This window comes from Glycine max, chromosome 7, assembly GCF_000004515.6.
Source record: "Glycine max cultivar Williams 82 chromosome 7, Glycine_max_v4.0, whole genome shotgun sequence".
NCBI lineage: Eukaryota > Viridiplantae > Streptophyta > Magnoliopsida > Fabales > Fabaceae > Glycine > Glycine max.
In genome coordinates this window covers 14,501,566-14,524,535 of record NC_038243.2, presented here as the reverse complement: position 1 = coordinate 14,524,535, position 22,970 = coordinate 14,501,566, and the positions used below count along the sequence as shown (strand labels likewise).

The 22,970-nt window shown below is 37.1% G+C and overlaps 2 protein-coding genes and 1 long non-coding RNA gene across 3 annotated transcripts; all 3 read right to left on the bottom strand.

The window, feature by feature from the left end:
• Window positions 1–592: 592 nt before the first annotated feature.
• LOC100801761 (protein SCAI) lies at window positions 593–16,517 on the bottom strand. The gene is made up of 10 exons (XM_006583428.4): window positions 16,129–16,517; window positions 14,833–15,220; window positions 13,396–13,602; window positions 13,024–13,245; window positions 11,494–11,560; window positions 11,310–11,372; window positions 4,474–4,565; window positions 2,428–2,604; window positions 2,164–2,300; window positions 593–1,121 (listed from the first exon to the last, which is right to left on the bottom strand). Exons 1-10 carry the CDS (start codon window positions 16,284–16,286, stop codon window positions 887–889), a joined length of 1,746 nt encoding a protein of 581 aa, XP_006583491.1. The 5' UTR covers window positions 16,287–16,517; the 3' UTR covers window positions 593–886.
• LOC121175112 (uncharacterized) lies at window positions 7,309–11,297 on the bottom strand. Its single transcript, XR_005892197.1, has 2 exons — window positions 8,896–11,297; window positions 7,309–8,779 (listed from the first exon to the last, which is right to left on the bottom strand). It is a non-coding gene; the product is annotated as an uncharacterized lncRNA (long non-coding RNA).
• Window positions 16,518–17,689: 1,172 nt separating the features above from the next.
• On the bottom strand, window positions 17,690–19,323 carry LOC100802297 (glycosyltransferase BC10). The gene is made up of 4 exons (XM_003530045.3): window positions 19,306–19,323; window positions 19,069–19,234; window positions 18,873–18,938; window positions 17,690–18,410 (listed from the first exon to the last, which is right to left on the bottom strand). Exons 1-4 carry the CDS (start codon window positions 19,321–19,323, stop codon window positions 17,722–17,724), a joined length of 939 nt encoding a protein of 312 aa, XP_003530093.1. The 3' UTR covers window positions 17,690–17,721.
• Window positions 19,324–22,970: the final 3,647 nt, after the last annotated feature.

Here is a 22,970-nt window from a genome sequence, read left to right as displayed (position 1 = left end):
AAATTATCATTGGTTTCCATATTCAAGGACCAAAATGATCACTTATCCACTTTAAGAAATATGCCCGACACATGCCTTATAAAACCTAACTTAATCCAACTTATTTTATCGTAGTCATGCATATGTATTTTCAGTTATTGCCAAAATTAGTGTTAAATGAATATTACACAGAATTTTTTGTCCATAAAAAGCATTTTCCAGTCAACAATCGGAGACTAATCATATAGGAATTAAAACCTGATCAGCATTTAATTTTAGTTACAAAATTTTGTGTATTCTCTAGGCACTTTAGCTGTTTCATAACAATGTATACTTCTGTTGACTACTTATGGCTGTCTATAAACGTGAAAGACCTATCTATAGTAATCAAAAGAATGTCCAAAGTTCTTGAGCAGAACCACAAATAAAAATATTTAAAATACAAATGTGATTTTAGTTTCCAAGGTAATTAATAAATAAACAAAAAGATTGATCAAGATGCAGAGAAAATGCCATGATTGCATTCATTACAAAACATTAACGAAGCATTTAAGTGAAGAAACATTAAAGCATGACGACAATGGTCGTAGCGAAAGAAAAAAAATAAGGTTTCTATGCAAAACTTCCTTCCCCTTGCTCTATTCCATTCTTCTCGACCATGAAACTTGTTATGTAACGAACATATTGAAATTCAATCCACGTTAGAAGTTCTCTTGTCAAAGGCACAAAACCTAAGATCCAAAAAAAAAGTTCGATAACAAAAAACCATGTTCACACTAAAGGCTGAACTTAAATTCTAGGAAATCCACCAGGAACAAACAGAAATGTTGATAGAATTCATGTTTTCTTGCTATACAAACAAGCTGTATACATTATCATTCTACTGAAGTGAAGCTTTTGGTTATCTTCATAGAGTTAACTGATTCATGATGTTGGTTTGTATATTTTCAGGAAGAACATCCTCTGAGAAGATAAAATGCTTAGTTGCACCAAACATGCTGGCTAGATTCAGAATGACACTCTGATACGAGTAACTTGGGGGCAGGACAGGCGTTGGAAGAGAAGGGACACATGTTGGAAGGAATTTGTTGTCATTGTAAACTGGTGCATATAGGGTCAACACAGCCTGGCAAAATATGAATCTGCACAAAGAGGGAAACAAAAAGGTTGGTTTCAATAATCTATCAAACTAAAAAAGTAAAAGAGAACAGACTTGGCATAAGAACAATAGATAGAGTCACAAATTTATGAGCTCAATTGCGAGTATAAAACTATTCAATAGCCTAGCATCCAATGATGTAAAAGTAACTCAACCCTTAAGAGATTTTTCAACAGAAACTTTAGGTATCAGTTAAATTTTAAGACTTGAGTTAGTTGAGACAATTTGTAAGTCTCAATTCCTGTGCAAACAACAGAATTTGAGTATACTAGCATAGTTAGACTAACTCCAAGTTATCTGCTATTACAACAAAAATATTGTAGTCGGCTGAGTTTGGATAAGATGATTTGCAAAAGGTAATTCAAGTGAGTTAAAGTGTTGAGTGTATTTGAGCAGGTAATTCAAGCGATTTAAAAGTGTTGAGGGTATTTGAGCAGGTAATTCAAGCGATTTAAAAGTCTTGAGTGTATTGAGCCCTCACAATAGTAGAAGAAACTAAAATTTCTTCAAATGAAGCATAATCGCACATTAAATCAGTGTTAAGTTTTTAACAACAGCCCTAACAATCTTTAAAATTGTGATAAATCATCAATAATAATGAGTTAATGAACACTGACAGAAGCACAATAGAAGGATAGAAGTCAAGATGTGTGACAAATGCATGATAAGAGTGCAGTTTGGAACAGAGAAGTGAGAGAACTAATATAATAATAATAATAATAATAAACATCCAAATTAAAAATTATTGAATGTAACGAGCCCACACAACAGCAGAAGAAACTCAATTTCTTCAAATAAAGCATAATAAACATTCAATTTATGTTCTTAACAATGGCCCCAACAATCTTCAAAATTGTGATGAATCATCAACAAAAAAGAATTAGTGAACACTAACAGATGCACAACAGAAAGATTTAGATGTGTCACAGCCACAGATGACATCGTAGTACAGTCTGAAACCGAGAAGCGAGAGAACTATGGCAGATAGTAATAATCAATATCAAAACGGAAATTACAAGTTTTACCTCAAAAGAAGCCTCCTTATGAAGGGATCACCGAAAATCTGTCCCCAAACAGGATTAAGTGTGTCTGATGTTGCCAATGCTAGTCCCCAGTTATTTAATGAAGATGAGAGCAGCATTTCCGCTTTGTTGAATGGGTCCTGAGATCAAATTTAAGTTGCCGAAGGATCAGGCATAGCAATAGAAACTTCAACTTTCAGAAAATGAAAATAATTTTTTTTTTTAAAGGAACTTGCTCAAAAGAAGGAATGGGCGTTTATATCAGACCAAATCAATATCAGTGCCTGAAAGTCCTAACAGCATACAGAAAGCTTGCAGCGGAGCTGTAAGAAACATGGTGAATAGGCTCCCATTTGAATTATGTGAGCAATCAGACAAAGCAGGCGAACAGCTTGGAGAAAGGAGCATAGCAACTGATTCTCCCTTTTCCGCTTCTGCTATGTCCTGCATATTTTGATCAAATGCTTTTTAAATATCCCAGAGTAAGCTATAATCACAGGATGTGAAGAAGGCAAGTATTAGCATTTAGCAATGGACTCTTCCAGACCAACCAACATTTTTCCATTACACAAAATTCGTAAAACTTACTTGAAATACCCAATTGTATCAAACTTCCTGCCTCTACTGAATCTAGGTACAATTACTACATTAAGTAGATCTACATATGCTTGACATTTAAGAAAGCTTAGTAGTCAGTTCCGGATAGGATAGTGGCACAAATAGCCAATGCCAAAAATGCTTTAGTGGTATAGTAGATAGCAGGATGACCACTATACCAAAGATTATGGATGCAAGATAAATAATTATTTTTTCATGTAAATACAAGTTTTTATCCCGTCATGTAATTGATATACTATTGTTAAGTGTAAATAAGGGTGTTTACGAGTACGGGTCAAAACCGAACCGAACCGATCAAAACCATTTATATACGGATTGGGTCACGGGTTTAGATTTATAGATCCGATCAAAATCGAACCGATCAAAACGAATCAAAATTTTTAGAGTTGTTTGGTTTGGCTTTAAATACGGTTAATATTGAGATTTCAAGTGTTGGGACTACTAGTGTTAAAACTTCTTACGATATACTTTCAGGTACATTGTTATTTGTTTCACCTTTTTTTCATATTTATTTTTTCTGTTATGTTTATAATATTAATGGATCATGTTTTGTTCATTTGATTCAGCAAATTTGTCGCAACAAATCTAATTGTAGCAAATCTGATTGCAGCAAAGCTTATTGTAAGAAATTAGTTTGTAAGAAATACTTGTGATTCAAACTATTATAGTAAATCTCGTTGAAGAATATTTTGTTTTAATTTGTATTAGTCTATTTTAAAATATTATGTTGATGGTATTAAATGAATCAATTTTACTACAAACATTTGATAAATTGTGTTAATTGTATTGGATATTTGGATGAATCTTATTATAAAATAGTAGTTCTAAGAAGAAGAAAAAAAAGATCAAATTTAAACTGATAACCTGTTAGCCTGAACTAAATCAAACCGTTCATGAATGGGTAAGGTTGGGTTTCAAAAATAAATTTGTAAAAACAGAACCGAACCAAACCGATCAAATTTGATTGGGTTGAGTCCTGAATTTGGTCAAAACCGGCCCGCAAATACCCGTAAGTGTAAATCACTCAAGTAATTCAGTGAATTTTTTAGTTTTAAGTTTGCAAGCAATGTCATTCTAATAAATAAGGTAGATACTTCACAATGACAAAAAAAAAAAAAGAACCATTGACTTCCCTATGAACCAGGCTTCAGGTTTGAGAAGTGCTAATAAAGTGGCCAAACCAAGCCTGAGGAGAATTTTGAATACCAATCCAAACTCCCTTGTTGCTTCATATTAGAGTACAGTTTTACTCTGTATTCTGTAATCAGTTTGTGTATAACTTTTGTAATAATGTAGTTAGCTGTTGTTTTCAGTTAGTTATTTGATAGCGACATCTGTAACTAACTCTCAGTTACTGGTGGTTCGTCTTTAGGTGCTTCATCCGTACATCTATAAATAGTTGATCATTCATTGTTTGTAACCAAGAATTCATTTTTCCAGAATACAAAAACTTTCTTCTAAATTTTCTCTAAACTCTAATATTGGTATCAAGACCAGGGTTCAATCACTAACTCTAACCCAATGGATTCTAATCAAATCCTCCTCCTCCACCACCTTTAAATGCACAAGCTATAAACAACTTCCCACCTAATTATTTGGTAAAGTTAGATATATAGAATACTATAGACACAGGTAATAAATTCAATATTTAAAAGAAAAATCAAACGATAAATAAATTAAGTATGTAAGGCTTGCCTTAAAAGCTTTGCTGTTGTCGTTATCAATGACTAAAAGAAGTGGTCTTCTAGTAAACGGTAGAAAGTCAGATGGATATATGCAGTTTGATCCTGAAAAGGGATTGGGTTAAAGTATTCTGCAATTCCAACAAAACCATGTACAATATGAGCACTTAAATTATCATCATAATGAAAATTTGAGCAGGGAAACTATTCTGATATTAAAGGATTTTTCCAATCTATAACCATGACCATAATTAATGTCCTCTCTCCAGTCCGCTTGGACCAATTTCAGAAAAATTAACAGTGACTTAAGGCTATTTATGGAAGGAATCAATTTTCAAGAATAGATGAAACATTTCACATTGTATGCATATGGTTTATAAATAGACCCACAAAGAGCATCTGAATAAAACATGTCAAGAACCAATAATCTTAAAAGCTTAACAAGTTAGCTAGAGGACCAATGATGATTTTGAATAACACATCCCCTCATGTAAGGGTCATTTGGGCTTGAAACATGGATAACTCACAAGCTTGCTTTACTTTATGTTTTAAAATTTATTTTAGCTATGAAGAATATGGGTGACAAGGATTCAACCACTCTATCAATAGAAGAAAACTTTAGTCCCAAATGCATTGTGCCAACTGCCCCGCAGCATTCTTGCCTCTCAACTTTCCTCCTTGTAGATCATTCTGGAAAACATTCCTTAGGCTTCACTTCTGGTAGGATCACAGCGCATGGCTCAGCATCCAAACCATCAGAGATTATGAAACAGTTCCAAATGGCTAGAGCATCCAGCTGGATCTTTAGCCATTGACCCATGTTCTGACATGCCATGCTTGACTCACAGATGCCATACTTTATGGTGCATGAGGGCTAATGCCTTCAACAATTGACCAGTTTACTCCATGGAATCAGTTGAATCCTTCACTCGGACCATATCCACTTCCCTTCAACCCTCATCTAGTGATCTAGGTCATTTTAGAGACCAATTTTACCTAGCATACGACTGTTAGAATATATGGAAACATCCAAAAATATCTTATCATATCCTAGATTATCTTATAGGATTAGTTTCCTGATTTCCTGCTTATCTCTTAGGATTAGTTACCATATTTACTTATCATGATTTGTTTATTTAATTAGTCAGCATTATGATTAGTATAAAGAAGGGTTAGTGCTATAGGTTTTATAAAACACAGCGACATATTGTAATATAGCAATTAGTGTTTCATCCTCTTTTATCTCTCTTCCTCTTTCTATACTTAAAACCCCATAATTTCAACATGGTATTAGAGTGATACCATCCTTTGAGACCAGCTCTTGACACTACGCTGCCAAATTCCCTAAAGTTTCGAGTTCTACTTTATTGTCATGATTCTTGCTATGAATTAGTGGTCTCTCACCTTGTTTCTTCTTTGGTGTTGGTCATCATTGCCAAATCAAGCTTTTCACATCTGTTGCATTTTCACTCCCTTCTGCTGTTTTGTTCCTTCCAATTAGGGGTAACAATGAATCAAACCAACTTGAAAATAATTAGAAACTTGATTCGATAATCAGCTCGTTGAACTTGGTTCATGAACAAAAATAAGATGAATGTTAGCTAAAAATTGAACTCGTTAAATAAATGAGTCGAACTTGAACTGCGTATAATATATATGATTAATTGGGTTTTCTATTATTTTATTTATGCAGACTTTGGTTGTAATTATGTTTTTTTGGGTCATACCTTATGGCCCTACAAAGATGATAGAATAAGTTCAGTTTTACCTTTTTTAAAAACTAAACAATCATTTTATCTAAAATCAACTAATAAATTGAAAATTTGAAATGTAGAGGATTTTAAAAATTTTACTCTTGGTTCACGTGATTTGAGCTAACGAATTGGACCAAGCTGTTTGCATACTTAAACCAAGTTGAAGTCAAGCTGAAAAAAAAAGGTTAATGTCGAGTTTCGAGCTGAGCTAAAGATTAACGAGCCGAATCAAACTAAACCAAGCTCGGCTCAACTCGACTCATTTCCAACCCTACTTCCAATGAATCCTTCTTCCAGTTGTCTCCTCTGTCTTCCCCTCCACTGTGCATTTTACTGGTGTGTTTCAAACAATTTTTCAACTGTGTCCTCTTTCCGGCAGTCCTCAATTGTGTTCTTTATTCCAGCCATGTCCTTCATTCCTTTCTTCAATTGCCTTTATAACTCTGGCATTCTAAAATCCATGCTTTTCTTCAGATTTTGATCTCCTTCATTGTTCATTTCACCAGCGTGTTTTAGACAATTTTACAACATTCATGTCCTTTTTCTGACAATCCTTAGTCATGCTCTCTATTTATGCCATCTCCTTCTTTGGTTTGTTCTAGTGTTGTGACCTCAGTCGTACTATTCTGGCCAAAGATATGAGTTTGGCCTGTGGCATTCCTAGAGAATTCAGCCAGCCTGGTCCATGGCTTTAACAGGATTGTGAGTTGGCCCCATGATAGTCCCAAAGACTTGTCTCCACAATCTGAAATTGTATAGTTTGATTTCTTTTATTTAAAGGATTTATTTGTAACCAGCTTAAAGCTTAGTAAGCCTTGGTTTGAAGGGACGTGCTAGAATATAAGAAAATATCAAAAGTATCTTATCATATCTTAGATTATCCGCTAGGATTAGTTTCCCTATTTCCTCATTATCTCTTACTATTAGTTCCCATGTTTCCTTATCTTTTCATGATTTGTTTCCTTTAGTAGTTAGGATTATGATCAATATAAATAGGGGTTAGAGCTAGTTTTACATAACAAATTCAACACACTGAAATGTTATCTTTGTTAATATATTAATTATTGTTTCATTTTCTTTTATCTCTCTTTCTCTTTCCATACTTAAACCCCATAATGTCAAAAACAAACCATAGTATTGGTTACGAGCATTTCATCATTTATCTTAGAATTTAGGCTTAGGACCTAACTCATCCATAAAACTAGCTTATAAGGTGAGGAATGCTTAAGCCTTATCAGGACTACATTGATCATATCTCTAGTTGATGTGGGATCCCAACACCCCCCTGCCAACATGCCCAGCGCTCCACTGATCTGGCCATTGGGAGTGATAAATGCACAACCTACTGATTCTTCACTTTATCTTTTGTCCTGTGTTTACCTCATTCTCCCTTCCCTTCAACTTGTTATCTGCTGGAGAATTACCCATACTCAATTTTGTTATTCACTTTTATGATATTACACACATTACGCCTTATAGAACCATAGGATAAAGCATATTATTGGCTAGTAAAAGTTAGATTCATACTCCACAATCTGAGCCACTTTCAATTGCATGTCGTAAATGATATGTAAATATAAAAAGAAAAGGATGTCAGTTAGCTACTATTATTTTATGGCTGTTAGGTAGTTGTCTATAAATAAGGCAGGTTTGTTGTATTTTAGACAGACTGAATGATAATCACAGAGTGCAGTGCACATTTCCTTGACCTCTCTGTTTTTCTTCTCTTTCCTTCTATCCTCTCAATTCTGTTTCTTCTCTCTTTCCCACCTAAATTCTATAAGAGTGGTATTCAGAGCTGGCTGTTCACGTTCAATAGATCAGAATCTTTTCACCCATGGACACAAAAACAAGATCATAGATGATGATGATGTGTGAAATGGAAGAAAGATTTGTTCAAATGGAGCAAAAGCTTGCAAAGGTTGATGCACTTTCAGACATGGTGGAGGGTATTTCTAATCAGCTGCATCAGCTAATGCGCAAAAGGTATTATGCTTCCATCAATCTTGGACATAGCTGCAGAGAAGGGCACCACCATATATGCCATCAAGATCACCTTCAAGATTTGAGGCGTTTGCAACAGCATGGCACCTTGGCAGAATTTAATGATGCATTTGATGTGATTTCTTGTAAGCTTGCTTATCCAAAGACTATCTTGTTGATGCTTATTTGGCTGGCCTGCAAGATGAATATGTTGACCCAGTCCGTTTATTCAATCAAGAACCATGAGAGAAGCTTGCAGCTTGGCATGTCCACAAGAAATAAAGCTTCGATGACGTGATGAGAGGAAAATGGCTACCAAGAACATGAGTTACATGGCTCCCGGAAGCAGTAATACAATAGAAAGTATCCAAATAACTGGAAGTCCAGCAAGAACGCATTAGTAGAAAGTGAGTCCTAGCCAAAAGAGAAGTCAGCAGCAAGGACAGTAAATAGCATCCCTTTTTCCCCCAAGAATTCATCAAGAACATTGAAATCTTTAACTGCAGAAGAAGTTGATCATAGAGCTTGGAATCGTTATTTTTACTGTCCTGATAAGTTCACCAAGGACTGGTATTTCCCTCACTGCAGAAGGATGCAATTGCAGATGAAGAAGTTACTGTAGTAGAAGAAGCTGAATGTGATAATGAAGATAATCCTAACATTTCCTTGCATACAATTGAAGGTGTGGAAGGAACAACCTTTATGAGGATAGAGAACACTTCAAATCCTCATTGACAAAGGAAGCATCCATGATTTCTTGGACTATGATTTGACCAAGAGGTTGTGTTGGAAGGAGAATGGGGCTGAATTATCTGCAGTGGAGTTAGTTGGAGTAAAAAGATTGAAGTTGTATGGTATGTGGAAGAATTTTAAGTGGAAAATGCAGCATGAAGATTTTACCTTTGATTTGAGGATGATGTTGCTAATCTTGAGAGAAGACCAGTATTCTGTGAAGAAAAGTATGAGGACATTTGCAGCCAACAAGTTGGAGTATTTGGAGCACATTATTAGCAAGGGAAGGGTTTCTACAAACCCTAAGCAGATTCAAGCAATAAGTGATTGGCCAAAACCTACAAGTATGAAGCAACTGAGAGAATTCCTAGGGCCGGCTGGTTATTTTTGGTGCTTCATCAAGAATTATGGAGCTTTGGCCAAACCACTGACCAGATTACTCAAGAAAAATGGTTTTAATTGGTCTAAGTCAAGCATTTCAAATACTGAAAAATGTGCTTGTTTCAACACCAGCTTTAGCACTCACAGATTTTTCAATGGATTTTGCGGTGGAGATGGAATTGGTGCTGTACCTATGCAGCAAAGGCAGCCTTTGGCATTTTTCAGCAAGGCACTAGCACCAAGGCATCAATCCCTTTCAATCTATGAGAAGGAATTGATGGTTGTAGTCTTAGAAGTGGAGCATTGGCATCAATATCTAGAGAGGAGGAAGTTTATAATTCGAATAGGTCAACAAAGCTTAAGGTATTTGTTGGGTCAGAAGTTAAAGACTTCATTTCAGATGTTTTGGTTGGCAAAGCTGGCCGGGTATGAATACGAGATTCAGCATAAGGGCAACAATAATTATGTGGTTGATTCACTTCCTAGGCTGCCACGTCAGCAACTAATGCACATGGCACTTGATACTTCATCCTCAGAATTTCTACAGAAAATTGAGAAGAGTTGAGAGCAAGATGCAAATTTGCATGCCTTAATGTCTCATTTAGCTTGGAAGGGAGGTAATTTGGGACACTACACTTGGGATGGTCAACTTTTGAGGAAGAAAGGAAAGTTAATAGTGGGCAATGATGCTGAGTTGAGGCAACAATTACTGGAATGGATGTATTCTAGCCCTCAAGGAGGTCATTCAGGGGTGCAAGCAACATATCAGAGGTTGAGATCCCTATTTTGGTGGAAAAGGATGATTAAAGATGTTCAGGATTTCATTGAACATTGTGATACATGTGCACGGTGTAAGTATGATACAGTTGCTACCCCTAGACTTTTGCACCCTCTTCCTATTCCTAGTCGGATTTGGGAAAGTATAACAACGGATTTTATTGAGGGCCCTCACAAATCCAATTGTGAGGATACTATTTGGGTTGTTATTGATCATATGAGCAAGTATGTCCATTTTGTGGCCCTTTCACAGCCATATACAGTGGCAACACCTCAGCATTTCATGGATCAGATTTACAAACTACATGGAGCACTAGTTGAGATAATTAGTGATAGGGATCCTGTTTACGTAAGCAATTTTTGGAAGGAGTTCTTAAGAAGGTCCGATAGGGAATTTCAGATTGGCCAGTGGGTGTTACTGAAGCTTCAGCCATATAGACAGATTTCTACAGCAGCAAGAAGCTCTCAAAAACTTGCTCCCAGGTACTATGGGCCCTATAGGATTCTGGAAAAGGTAGGACCAGTTGCCTACAAGTTACAGCTTCCAGAAAACTCTCAATCCACTCAACATTCATGTCTCTTTACTCAAGTTATTCCTGGACCTCTCTGTTAAGCAGAGGCATCCTCCCATTGATTGGCTAGCCATCCCTAGTTCTGTGTTTCTTGAAAAGATTCTCAACAAACGTATGGGAAGGAAGAAGAGTCGTATTATCACTAGAAGTTTGGTGCAGTGGCGAGGTTTACCTAATGAGGAGGCTACATGGATTCCTTAATTCAAGTTTTAACAGCAATTCCCTATGTTTGAAATGCAAAACCCTTGAGGGCAAGGGTCTTCTTTTGGTGGAGGGGTATTGATATGTAAATATAAAAAGAAAAGGATGTCAGTTAGTTAGTTTTAGTCAGCTACTGTTATTTTATGGTTGTTAGGTAGTTGTAAATAAGGCAGGTTTGTTGTATTTTAGATAGACTGAAAGATAATCACAGAGTGCAGTGCACATTTCCTTGATCTCTCTGTTTCTCTTCTCTTTCCTTCTATCCTGTCAATTCCGTTTCTTCTCTCTTTCCCTCTTTCTCTATCTTTCTGTTTTTCTCTTTCCCACCTAAATTCTATAACAGTAAATTTGTGGAAAAAAAGATGCAAGGAATCTTTATTGTTCCTTGGCATTATACATATCATGCAGTACAAGAATGGAAGTACACGAAAATTCTCTCCAAGATGTACCTCTATCTCCACGAGGACCAAAGTGTATGCAACCAGATTCATTCTGGGCAGAACCACAATATCCTGCATTTGATGTAGAAAATACAGAGTTCATCTTTACCTAAAGGAATTTAGTTGACATAAGAAGTATGATAACCCTATACATTTACATGCTTACGTTCCTAGTTAACAGAGGATATCTAACCTGAAGCCGACAAATACACAAGGAGAATACCATCAGAAGGAAGCTCCTCACATATTGTGGCAAGAACCTAACCATTAAAAGGAAAAACCAAATTGTGCTCAAATAATCTGGAAATCAAAAAACAATATGTAAGAAATAGTCATTCTAATGCTAACTGTGAACCTTTTTCTTTTAGCTGCAAAGAAGCATGAATGTCCAAATCTATCACATTTTACCCAGAACCAGATGTTCTGATTCTCTGATCCCCCCATGATAATTCCAGTTAATCTTGGAAAGCTCCTCGAGAAGCCATCATGAAATTGTACCCATGAGATGGCTTCATAAATTATTAAATTTGACACACTTGGGAAGCTCAAATCAAAGAAAAGAACTTCTAATCCGAAAGAAAGTGTAATTGATAAGTTATTGGTCCAATTGCTAAGTAGTTATTGAGTAATAAACTACTAATATCTAGAGACACTTTTGGACTTTAAACATTCAGAATGAAGTCAAGTTGGATCATAATTTGACTGTGATCTAAGTTAGCAAGCCCTAAAACTGTTTCAAGGAATTGCTCTTTTAATATGCAGAGAGATTGGGCAGATTTGCTATTACCAACCACAAGTCTTATACAAGCTTAAACCATAAGGTAGATGCACACAAAATGGTTTTATGCACCTAAAATACGCCCTCATGTAGCAGCTTTTAAACTTGAAGTGTGGACAATGCAAAGAGTTGGGAATTCTCAAAGGAGATGGAGGTTTTTTATAAGTACAACATAAAAGATGGAGAGTTGTCAATGGCCTTATACCAATGTGGGACAATGGTCTTGCAACCAAACAGCCCCTTGCTTCATTGGGAAGATGTTAAACACATTGGCTTGGGCCCAATTTTAAATGATGGAAGACCATTTTATACTGAAGAAAGGACACATAAGTGACTGGTTTACTCAAGAAGGAATAAATGGAAGGATAGTGCAACAGTGCAAGAGAGAAAACAGTTAGGGGTAGGGAGGTGATTCTTCTGGAATCATGAGGCACAAGGAACCTGAAAATTCCATTAGAGGAAGAGCCCAGTAAAGGGGAACATATACAGAGGATGATAAACATGAGGTTGTGAAATAGGAGTCTTTATTGGTCAGAAAAAAAGTAATAGAAAAAGAGAAGGGCAACCCATTTGGAATTGTTAGAATTAGAATTCAGATTCTTATTACTTTTACTAGTGTTGTTGAGTTAGAGGCTTGTACTACTTGTACAACAATTGTACTTGACCTAGAATCTAGAGTAGGTATAATGAGAAGGGGGGGGGGGGGGGGTAAAGATCAGTGTTATACATTACATGTCACAGTAATTTAGAGTCTCATTAATGAAATAATCTCTCCTTTCTCTCTTACATTACACTAAATCCATGAAGTTATTTCATGGAGTCAAAGCACAATTCAATCCAAGCACCAGTGGGTTATGGGCACATGGAAAACTATTGGTGCACCAAAAAGAAAACATGGAAAACTATTAAAAGATAAAAAAAAAACTTATATTTTTCCATACTTACAGCTATAAAATGTGTCAGTGAAGGACGATATAGCACAGCTTTCCGTGGGTTTGCAGGTAAGGTAGGATCAGCAATGTCTTGGATGTAACTGATACGACTAGTTCCAGTAGCCCCATTTTGACTAAGTTTTGAACTACTAGACTGGAAAAATGAGCCACTAGGTTCCCACTCCAGACATTGAAGCATCCTAAAAGTGTCAATGGTGAGCTCTGAATACTTTACCTGTTCAGGAACGACAGTTGGAAACAATATCAAAAGATCATAATATTTTATAGAATATCTTATAGCAATAGAAAAACTATCTTATGATTTTATCATTTTCAACAAATTGTTCTTCAATATAAGAGAACCAAAAGAGTCCTGGACACCTACCTCATTTGGATGGAAGCTACTTAATACAGCATCTTGTAGTTTCAAATGTCTCTTTGTGATGGCTGCAGCTACATGGGGTAAAGTATCAGGATGAGAGTCCAAAACTAGACTGTATCTCAAGGGCCTGATATTTATAAAAGCAGTGTCCGCTTTTAAAAATCTGACAATTTCCTGAACCACCAGCTTCCATTCTTTAAAGTCACTTTCCTGTAACCAAATTGTTTGAAGGTCACTTGCAATACATCTGCAAACATAAATCTATCAAAATATATTCTGGATACTGGACAGCATCATGTTTTTTATGGAACACTCCAATTAGCAGTCTAGCACAATGTAACTTATTCTATTCTAAAGATGTTGTACATTTAAATTTTTGTGCAGCTGTGCAGTTATTTTAGATGTTTACTTATCAACAGATGAATTAATTCATCAAAAGCAAAAGATGGAATAACAATAGATATAAAAACATTAATATAAGCCTTCAACTAATAGCTTAAGCTGTTGGAGCCCTTGACCTGTTATCAAATCAAAGCCTTTTTTAAGGCATTTGGAAGAGCATTTCCAGAGCTTGTCATATAAGTACTACAGAGGTGTTTGATTATGCTTATGAGAGTGCTTATAACCTTCCAATAAATTTTTTTAAGCTTATTTAATAAGCTTCAGTCAAAATAAGCTGTAAGCTCTTATTGAATAAGCACTTAACTAAGCTATTTACCCAAACTTGATCTTTGAGCATTTGACCAAGAGCTCAGGAGTTTGATCGCTATCACATCTACTCTTTTAAATATAGTTGAATTTTAGTATTAGGTAAAATGGACATATGCATTGTCTACACTTCGAAACCAAAAGTTTAATGCGTGAGGAGCATATTAGACACTACAACATTCATACAAGTCATAACCTAATAGCTTACGCTTTTAGGATAGTTTGTCCTTGAAAATCAAATTAGCAAAATCTATTACAGTAAAACTAATTTATATATCAATTCTATGATAGATTTGGGAACTCCACCATAATAAATCCTAGTTTGGGCAAGCATATTTACATTACTCAGTGGTCCTAAGTTAGAGAAACCCTACTAGTTAGCTGAAGTAGCTAAATCTATTTGTTCTTTTCCTTACTGCAGTTGTCAATTGCACTCATCTTCCTAATTGTTCTACCTCCAACTCCAAGATATAAATGAAAATAGACAACAAGACCTGTCTTTCTAAGAACATACTGGTTGCATAGTAGTAGACATTAGACAGCCATTAGCAAAGCAGCAAGCCAAGCCAACTACTCAGAAAATGTAACATCTTTACAAAGGCTTTTACAGAAAACAGAATGGCTGAATGGTCAAATACAATTTTTTTAATACCCCATATATCATAATCAATTATTGGCAATTAAATTATTTTTTAGAATGAACTATACAATAGAAAATTAACATGGAGAAACCTGGAATGTTCTCTTGCATTCATCAACTAATACTTTAAGCTGATTAACCAATTGCTGCACCATTTCCCTTCGGTTCAACACCAAACACACCATTATGAATCTAGCTAGGAACCTCAATTGTTTGTTTGCAATATTAACATCTTGAAACAACCCCTCCTTAAAATACTCCCGAGTCAATATGGCCTCGTAGAATATATACGACTCTGATAGATAATTTGCATCACTTGTGCGCATGTACTGCCCAAAATACAGTTGCCCAATGCGAGATGCAATCTCACCAATCTCCCATCTCCTGAGCCCAGCCTCAATCAGCTTCTGCCGATTCTCCTGCTGAAACTTCCATAATTGTGTGTAGACCTTGAACACCTTATAAAAGTAAGTATCATGCCTACAACAAAGCCACACACAATAATTCTACTTTCAGAGATCAACCAAAACCAACATGTAACCTCTCAACATATTTTTGTGCTGTAAAACCAGCTAAAATTAATAATAAACCATGCGATTGTTAACTACCAATATATTAATCAAAATAATGAAATTCTGACCACCAATGTAAGCTTTAATTAAATCTACAAAACCAACCCAAATCTTCCACAATTGTATAAACTGAACAACTTTGAAAACAGTACGTACTACACCAATAGTATAGCATTAGGAGGTCAACCAATAGGTACCCTTTCAATATCGTTTTCAGTACAGGAAATATACTAATGCCCCATTTGGAAGAGGTTATGTACGAATTATTTGAACTTATCTTCTGACATAAACATTTGTGTACGAGTTTGGAAGAACTAATGAAAGTAGCTTATGAAATGTCCATAAGCTGTTTTAAGTAAGCTTTCCAGGATAACTTATGAAAACAGCTTATAACTTATACAAAAACAGTTTAACCCTATAATTTTGCTCCATTATAAAAACAAGTTATACATAAATAATCACTTATTGGTAGGACCTTAATTAAGTTGTTTATCCAAACGGGGGCAATACTCCGTAGTTCAGGACATAACATCATCAACAACCCAGTTCAGATTTTCATCCCATGGTGCTACAAAAACAAACGCCACTTTCAATTTACATTAACAAATGAATAATAAAATAACTAACTCCTCACGGACCACATCAAAATTAAACCAATTGTTTTTTTTATCTATTTTCTGTTCAATCAGTGAGACAAATAAATAAACTCAAAATGAAACTGAAAACACAAATTGAAAATATATGAAGCTATATGAAGGTCAAATTAAATAAAATTAAGAATTAAGAAACGAGAATGAGAAATTGGAAAAATGGGACCTGCTGCGTTGGTAGAAGGGAAGGTCTCTGATTTTGGAGAACTTCTTGTCGGCTTTGTCGACGAGAGTCCAGAAAACCTCGCTCACTGGGATGTTGCTGCTGATACTGCTGCTGCCACCGCTGTTTTGCATTTGCATCTGCATTTGCTGCGAACTCATCTTCTTCCCAACTACGAATGACGTCGTTTCCGCTTTCCGCCCCAACCCCAAATCGATCAATTCTAATGCCAACAACGCGACACACGACTCAGTCCGCAACAACTGATGATTGTGCTGTGCCTACCTTGCCTTGCCTTGAGTGCTGCTAGGTGCACCCAACAGTTTTGGTGGTGCACCCAGCAATGGTTGTGAAAGGGCCATAATGCCCTCAGTAATTTTTTAAGAAAAAAACCTGGACTCTCTCTCTCCCCCGCGTTTCCGCTTCTGCTTCTTCTTCCTGATTCTTCTTCCTGCTTCTTCTTCATTCTTTGCGCCTCTTCTTCTTGACGTCAGAGCACTTCTTTGCGCTTCATTCTTTTCACCTCAGAGCTTTTCTTCTTCTTCTTCTTCGTTGAGGTTGCCGCCATTGTTGTGGTGGTGCATCGAGGAGGCTTTCGCGAAGAGCAATGCCGTCGTTGAGGAGGTTACCGTCCACCATCGAGGTAAGCACCGTGAACCTTTTCTTTTTTTCCCATGTGTTGTCGGCGATGGCGTAAACCGCTATCGGAAAGTCGTTGTGAGCTTTACGGATCACCTGATCCGTAAAGTACTCAACATGCTTTACGGATCAGGTGATCCGTAAAACTCAGCTTCATTTTAATTGAAAAATTATCAAATATTTGATACATTGTGAGCTTTTTTTGAAATTAGGAATTTTGGTTATTAAGATCACCTCTGAATGTATGCTAAATATTTGATAAATAGTGTCATTTTGGAGAATATCTACTGTTTCAATTTGAGTTAATGCGAATATGTAATTGTCTTTTATGTAATTGCTACTTAGAACTGAATGTGGTATCGAAAAACTGATTCAAACGCCTAGACAACCTCCGCAGATTAAGTTCAAAAGTAACATGATTAGGACAAATCCTTAAAACTTGATCAATGGTTGATCCTTGAGAGAAAAAGGAAAATGAGAAATCATTGCTTCACCTAACTCACCTGCCTAATGCCTATGAATTTCTTTTGCTCCCTCTAAAGCTCAAAGGCCTGTAATCATTTCATTCTTCAAAAATTGATGGTAGGTTGCTTCAAAAAGCAGCCCAACCTCCTCTGCTTTGAACAAAGACATTGAATTTTATTCATGTCTTAAAAGAAGAAAACATTCATTATTCGGTGGTCACACTACTAACTTCAATTTCAACGTTCACAAAATATTTAGGACTAGCATTATTAGCTTTTTATAGAACTGGTCAACAAAAACATATTGGTCAATGTGGATTATTTCTGTAAAATATGGTTTAGATTCAATATCCTAGACATCTAAATGCTGGAGGAGCAACTCAAAATATCTGCAAAGCAGGGAGATTAGATGATGAATCATGCGACTAAAACAGAGTTAGCAAATGGCTAACTAACATGCTTCTGTCAGCGTGTGCTCCTTTAATGATGTAGCTTAGAAGCTATGCCTTTTTCCAATTCCTAGAGCTTTGGGTGCTATGTCTAAAAGAGGGCCCAAAGCATTAGGTGCAAATTTTCTTGCAAATAAGAAGCAAAGGGAAGATGGCTGGTTATTATAAAGACATGTCTGATCTTGCAAAATTTTCTTGAAGAATTCCTCTTTGATGTCATCCTTCCCAAAGGTAGTTGGGTGAGCACCACCCCTTGACCAGTCCACATAAGTGAGGCTTCTATTTGCCAAAAGATGAGGAGTATTAATTGTTAACATTGTCTGAAAATAGTGCTCATCAACATAACATTTGTGTGGTTTGCAGAATTCTTTGAGCTTAGGATAGTAAGTATTGTCTTCAACTATCCTAAGAGCTAGTTCTCGGTTAATTTCAAACCACTGAGAGCCTTTTCGCCAGTCACTCATGTTGATCTCAGGTGCCATGTTTCCATCATACCGTCCTCTCCTATAAGGACCAGGTTCATCAATTGCACCCATAAAGCTATATCTTGAGCGTGCTATGTAAAGGTACACAATGCTGAAGTTTTGGAGGGGAATGCAGGACTCCGATAAGAGGATAAACCATTCATTTGAGATATCAAGCAATGCATTAGCCAGAAGTCTTCTTTCAGTATCACACATACTCATCATTCCCCACTCTGCCACCTGTGAAGGAGAAGGCTGATTAGAAATTTCTAAAAAAATACACAATATTTAACCTTAAACCTATTCTTGGTCTAACTGTCACAACATCAAAATTGAAAACCATTGCACAATTCATTGAACATATCAAGGAGTGGGGAGTTGATATTTTGTTATCTACATTTCAATGTCCTCTTCTAGATTATTTATTAAGTAGGCTTTCAAACCAAGTCTGATGATCACAAACCTATTACCAACATTAATGACTCAATGCTATTTTTTGTAGTTTGTATAAATAAAATGCTGGCAAACTGAATCTATGAACCAAAAGTCTTCATTGATTATAATTTTAATTCATGAAAAGAATTTACAACTACAATAATAAAGTGTACAAAACCTATTAAAACATAATTACAACTGAAAAAAAAAGCTCTCTATTAATAAATATGATAGCATTAATAAACATTGTTAACTGAAAAATTGAATTAGTCGTTCTACAACTTTTTAATTGCTACCTGTCATAAATTTGAGCAGAATCACAAAACTGCCACAAATTTTGTGTAGGAAATCAGTTTTGAACACTAAAGTAACCAAGAAAAAACACATTTAATAGCATGAACAAACAATTTATAAAGGCTAAGGATAAGATCATGAACAAAGCATGAGCCACAAACCCAAGGATCAAGAGGGAATAAAGGATCATCAAGAAACAATATGGAGTTGCTTCCATTTCAAGAAGATTGATTTCTTCTTTCTTTGGCTTTATTTCCTTTGATGTTGCTTCCATTTCATGAAGCTCATAGCTGAGACTCTGCACAATATTTTGTCGGGGTTCAATGTAGGTGATGGCATCCTCAACAATGGTTGCTTTGTTAATCTAATATCAATAATATTAGGATTCATAATCAATTTCCATTCAATCATATAGTATACTGAATAAAAACTAACCCGATAAAAGCCTGACATGTGTAGCCTCTCTTGACATACATGTCCTACAATTAATGAAAGCCTGACAACTTGCGCGACTTTCAGTCAATGAAATTTGCGTTAGACCAATGAAATTTGAGTGAATGAAATCGGTGATTGAATTTGCGGTACTCATTTGCAGATCATGGTTAGGACCAGAGGATTAGGTCGTGCCTTAGGTCAGGTTACTGGCAAAGGTGTGGGCAGAGGAGATCGTGATGATTCTGATGATGTTCTGCAGCGTCGACAGCCTACTGCATCCGCATGGAGGCAGCGATTGTCGTGACTGTGGCGCACGATGAGCCAATGGTCCCTGCGCCAGATTTTGAGCCTGATGTATTGCCGGATGACCCGATGGAGGCACCAGCTGATTCTGAGGACATTGTGGCAGACATTCCTGTGGACACAGGCGTGGAGGCTGCTGAGGATGAGCATGAGGGATTTTCGGGTGGTCCGAGCGACCCATCCGTGTTGACCCAGTATGCGGATCACGTTGCTTGCAGCGTATGGACGGGAGAGGTATTTATAATATTTATTTTTAGTTACTTGTAAATTATACTTTATGATTGAAATTAGTTTTCCTTTAAATGATTATTTTAACAAATTTTGCGTTCCTTCATACTTCAATTCATGAGCGTCCTGAATTAAAGCTATCCTCTCATGGGAGGAAGGTCCATAGTTTAGGCAGGCCTGTCCTTGCCATTAAGGGACTTGTTGCTGGTACAGGATTAAGTCCTCTGATCACGTGTTCGGTAGACACTGGCGATCGGGGACTTTTGTCCGCGTTTGTGGAGCGGTGGCACCGGGAGACGTCTAGTTTCCATCTCCCGGTGGGAGAGCTCACCATCATGCTGGACGACGTCTCCTCGCTTCTCCATCTTCCCGTGGTTGGCAACTTACACGCCTTTGAGCCCTTGCACGTGGACGATGCGGTTTAGATGCTGGTGGACTTATTGATGGTCTCTGCAGATTCTGTCAGGGCTGAGACAGCCCAGTGTCGTGGACCGTACGTACGCCTGCAATGGGTACGTGATATATATGAGCGCCGAAGCCAGGCAGGTCATTGGACAGCTGCGACTCGCACATATCTTCTTCATCTTTTGGGTTGCACTCTATTTGCTAACAAGAGTGCAACCAATGTCCATGTTGTCTACTTGGAGGCCCTTCGTGACCTCAGTATGACAGAGAGGTATGCCTGGGGAGTGACTGCTTTGGTGCATATGTACGACCAGCTGAACGATGCATCTATGAGTCACAGCTGACAACTTGGCGGTTACATCACACTGCTGTAGGTAACAAATATGTTTTTCATTCGTTCAGCCTCAACAATGTTTAACTTTAAATTTTTTTACACTTTCATTATTAATGTTTATAATTTTGATGTTACATCTGTAGTGCTGGATTTACGAGCACTTTCCGTCAGTCGCGGACTCCACTGCTGATCAGGAGTACGACGAGTGTCATACCCTAATTTCGTCCGGGGACCTTTGCTTGATGACATGCGACCTTTCTTTGGTCCTTGTGAGGTGCTTGGCACCCATCATTAGGCAATTTGTGAAATTTCAGGACATGCCGGAAAACCAAAAAATATTGATGCACAATCCGTAAGTTTCCGTGACACACCGGAAATTAAATGGAAGCATCGTTGCATAATTAAGTGAGATTCTGTAACATTCCGTAAGTCAAAAAGGGGATGATTATGTAATCCGCAAGGTTCCGTAACATTACGGAAAGAAAATAAGTATCGTTACGAGATTCGTAAGTTTCCGTAACTTTACGAAAAAAGAATCACCAAAAAAGGTAAGGGGGTGAACTTATCAAGATAGGGGTGTAAATAGCAATTCAAATCTAGGCCCTTCCAGAATATTTTGGAAGTTGGGTTGCTTAAGGAGGAAGCAACTGGGCGGCAAGCTCCTCCACGTTTTTGAAAAATGGTTTTCGGGGCTTCTGCGGCTTCCGTAATACTTCCGTAAAATTTCCGAAAACCTTGGGTAAGCATATTCCACTTAACATTGGTGAAAGGGAAGAGAAAAAAGATGAAAATCAAATTCGAAAACAGTTCCGTAAGGCTTCCGTAACTTTTCCGTAAAATACGAAAAGGGGGGTGAACTTAGTAATTCGGGTGCGCTTAGAAATCTTCTTCATTAAGTCTTTGGGCGGCAAGCACCTCCCTTTTTTTCTATAAATAGGGGAGGGGGGAGCTGTTTCAAAATGTTCAAGACCCCTTTGGCTATGCATTTCGGCTATTTTGGGCAAAAAACACGTTTTCGTGAAGAAAAATCGAGTCGAAGTGCTTCTGTAACGCTTCCGTAAGCGATTCTGTGGAAAATCTTCATCGTTCTTCGTCGTTCTTCACCGTTCTTCATCCGTTCTTCGTTCGTTCTTCGTTCTTCAACGGGTAAGTTTTCGAATCCGAGACTTTCAATTCATTTCTTGTTTTGTGTACTTTCACTTTAATTTCGTTTACTTTCAGTTTTCTTTTCTTCCCTTTTGACGTGCTTAAGCCATTTATTTAAGTAATTTCTCGCTTAATCTAAAAATAAAATAAATTTCCACCGATCGTTTGAATTGTATCATCCGTTAATTTTGGTTAAAATGAATTCCGACCGTTCGGTCGTGCCGTAACCACGTTGGAAATAAAAAAAAGAGGTAAAATAATAATATAATAATCAAAAAAATATTTTTTAGTAAAGTAAAGCGAAAAATCAATCGAACGTTTTCTCTTTGGGATTTCTCATTCTTAATCGAATTGACTAATAACTAAGGTGAAACTAAGGCTAAAATCAACTCGCCTAGTCAAGCTCGTCCACAAAAATAGGTTTTTGAAAGTTTATCACTTCAATTTCTTATTAAGTAAAATGGGTCATTTTTAAGGTCCAACGCCTTAAAATGATTACCTTTCAAGTAAAAAGAATCACTTGATTCACGCATAAGAAAGAACTACGTAGGTCTGATTTTCTCATCCCAATTGAGGAATACGTAGGAGCAAAGGGAAACACCCTTGTCGACCACAAAAAGAGAAAAAATATAAAAAGGGTATAAAGGATATAAGGACATAAAAGGGAACGTAAAAATCAAAGTCATGTTTGCACATTCGATTAAAGGCTGCCGTCCCTTGTGACGGACGTGTGGGGTGCTAATACCTTCCCCGCGCGTAAATACAACTCCCGAACCTTTCACTTAAAAGTTCGTAGATCGCGTCTTTTCCGGTTTTTCCGACGTTTTCCTCAAATAAACGTTGGTGGCGACTCCGCGCGTATTCCTTTCGTGGAACACGCATCCCACGAGTCATGCGTCGCCCTCCCGCCGAAGGATAGGTTGCGACAACGAGGATTCTCCGTGTGTGTGTAGATGGATTGCGACCAAGAAGACCGTGAAGAGCATTCGTACGCCGACGTACAGGGAGTGCCTGAACCGACTCCGGATTCCGGATGTTTGTTGGATCCCGTATGGGGAGCACCGATCGGTCCGGGACTTCCACGTCAGATCATGCTATTCCGGTCTCTTGCGTTGGGGGCCTGTTGCTGTTTATTATCAACCAGAGAGGGTCGTGCGACAGTTTGGATACACGCAGACCATTCCTGCTCCTCCTGTCGATTCATGGGTGTCGTATGATGATATACATGACAGGTGGATGCACTACTCGG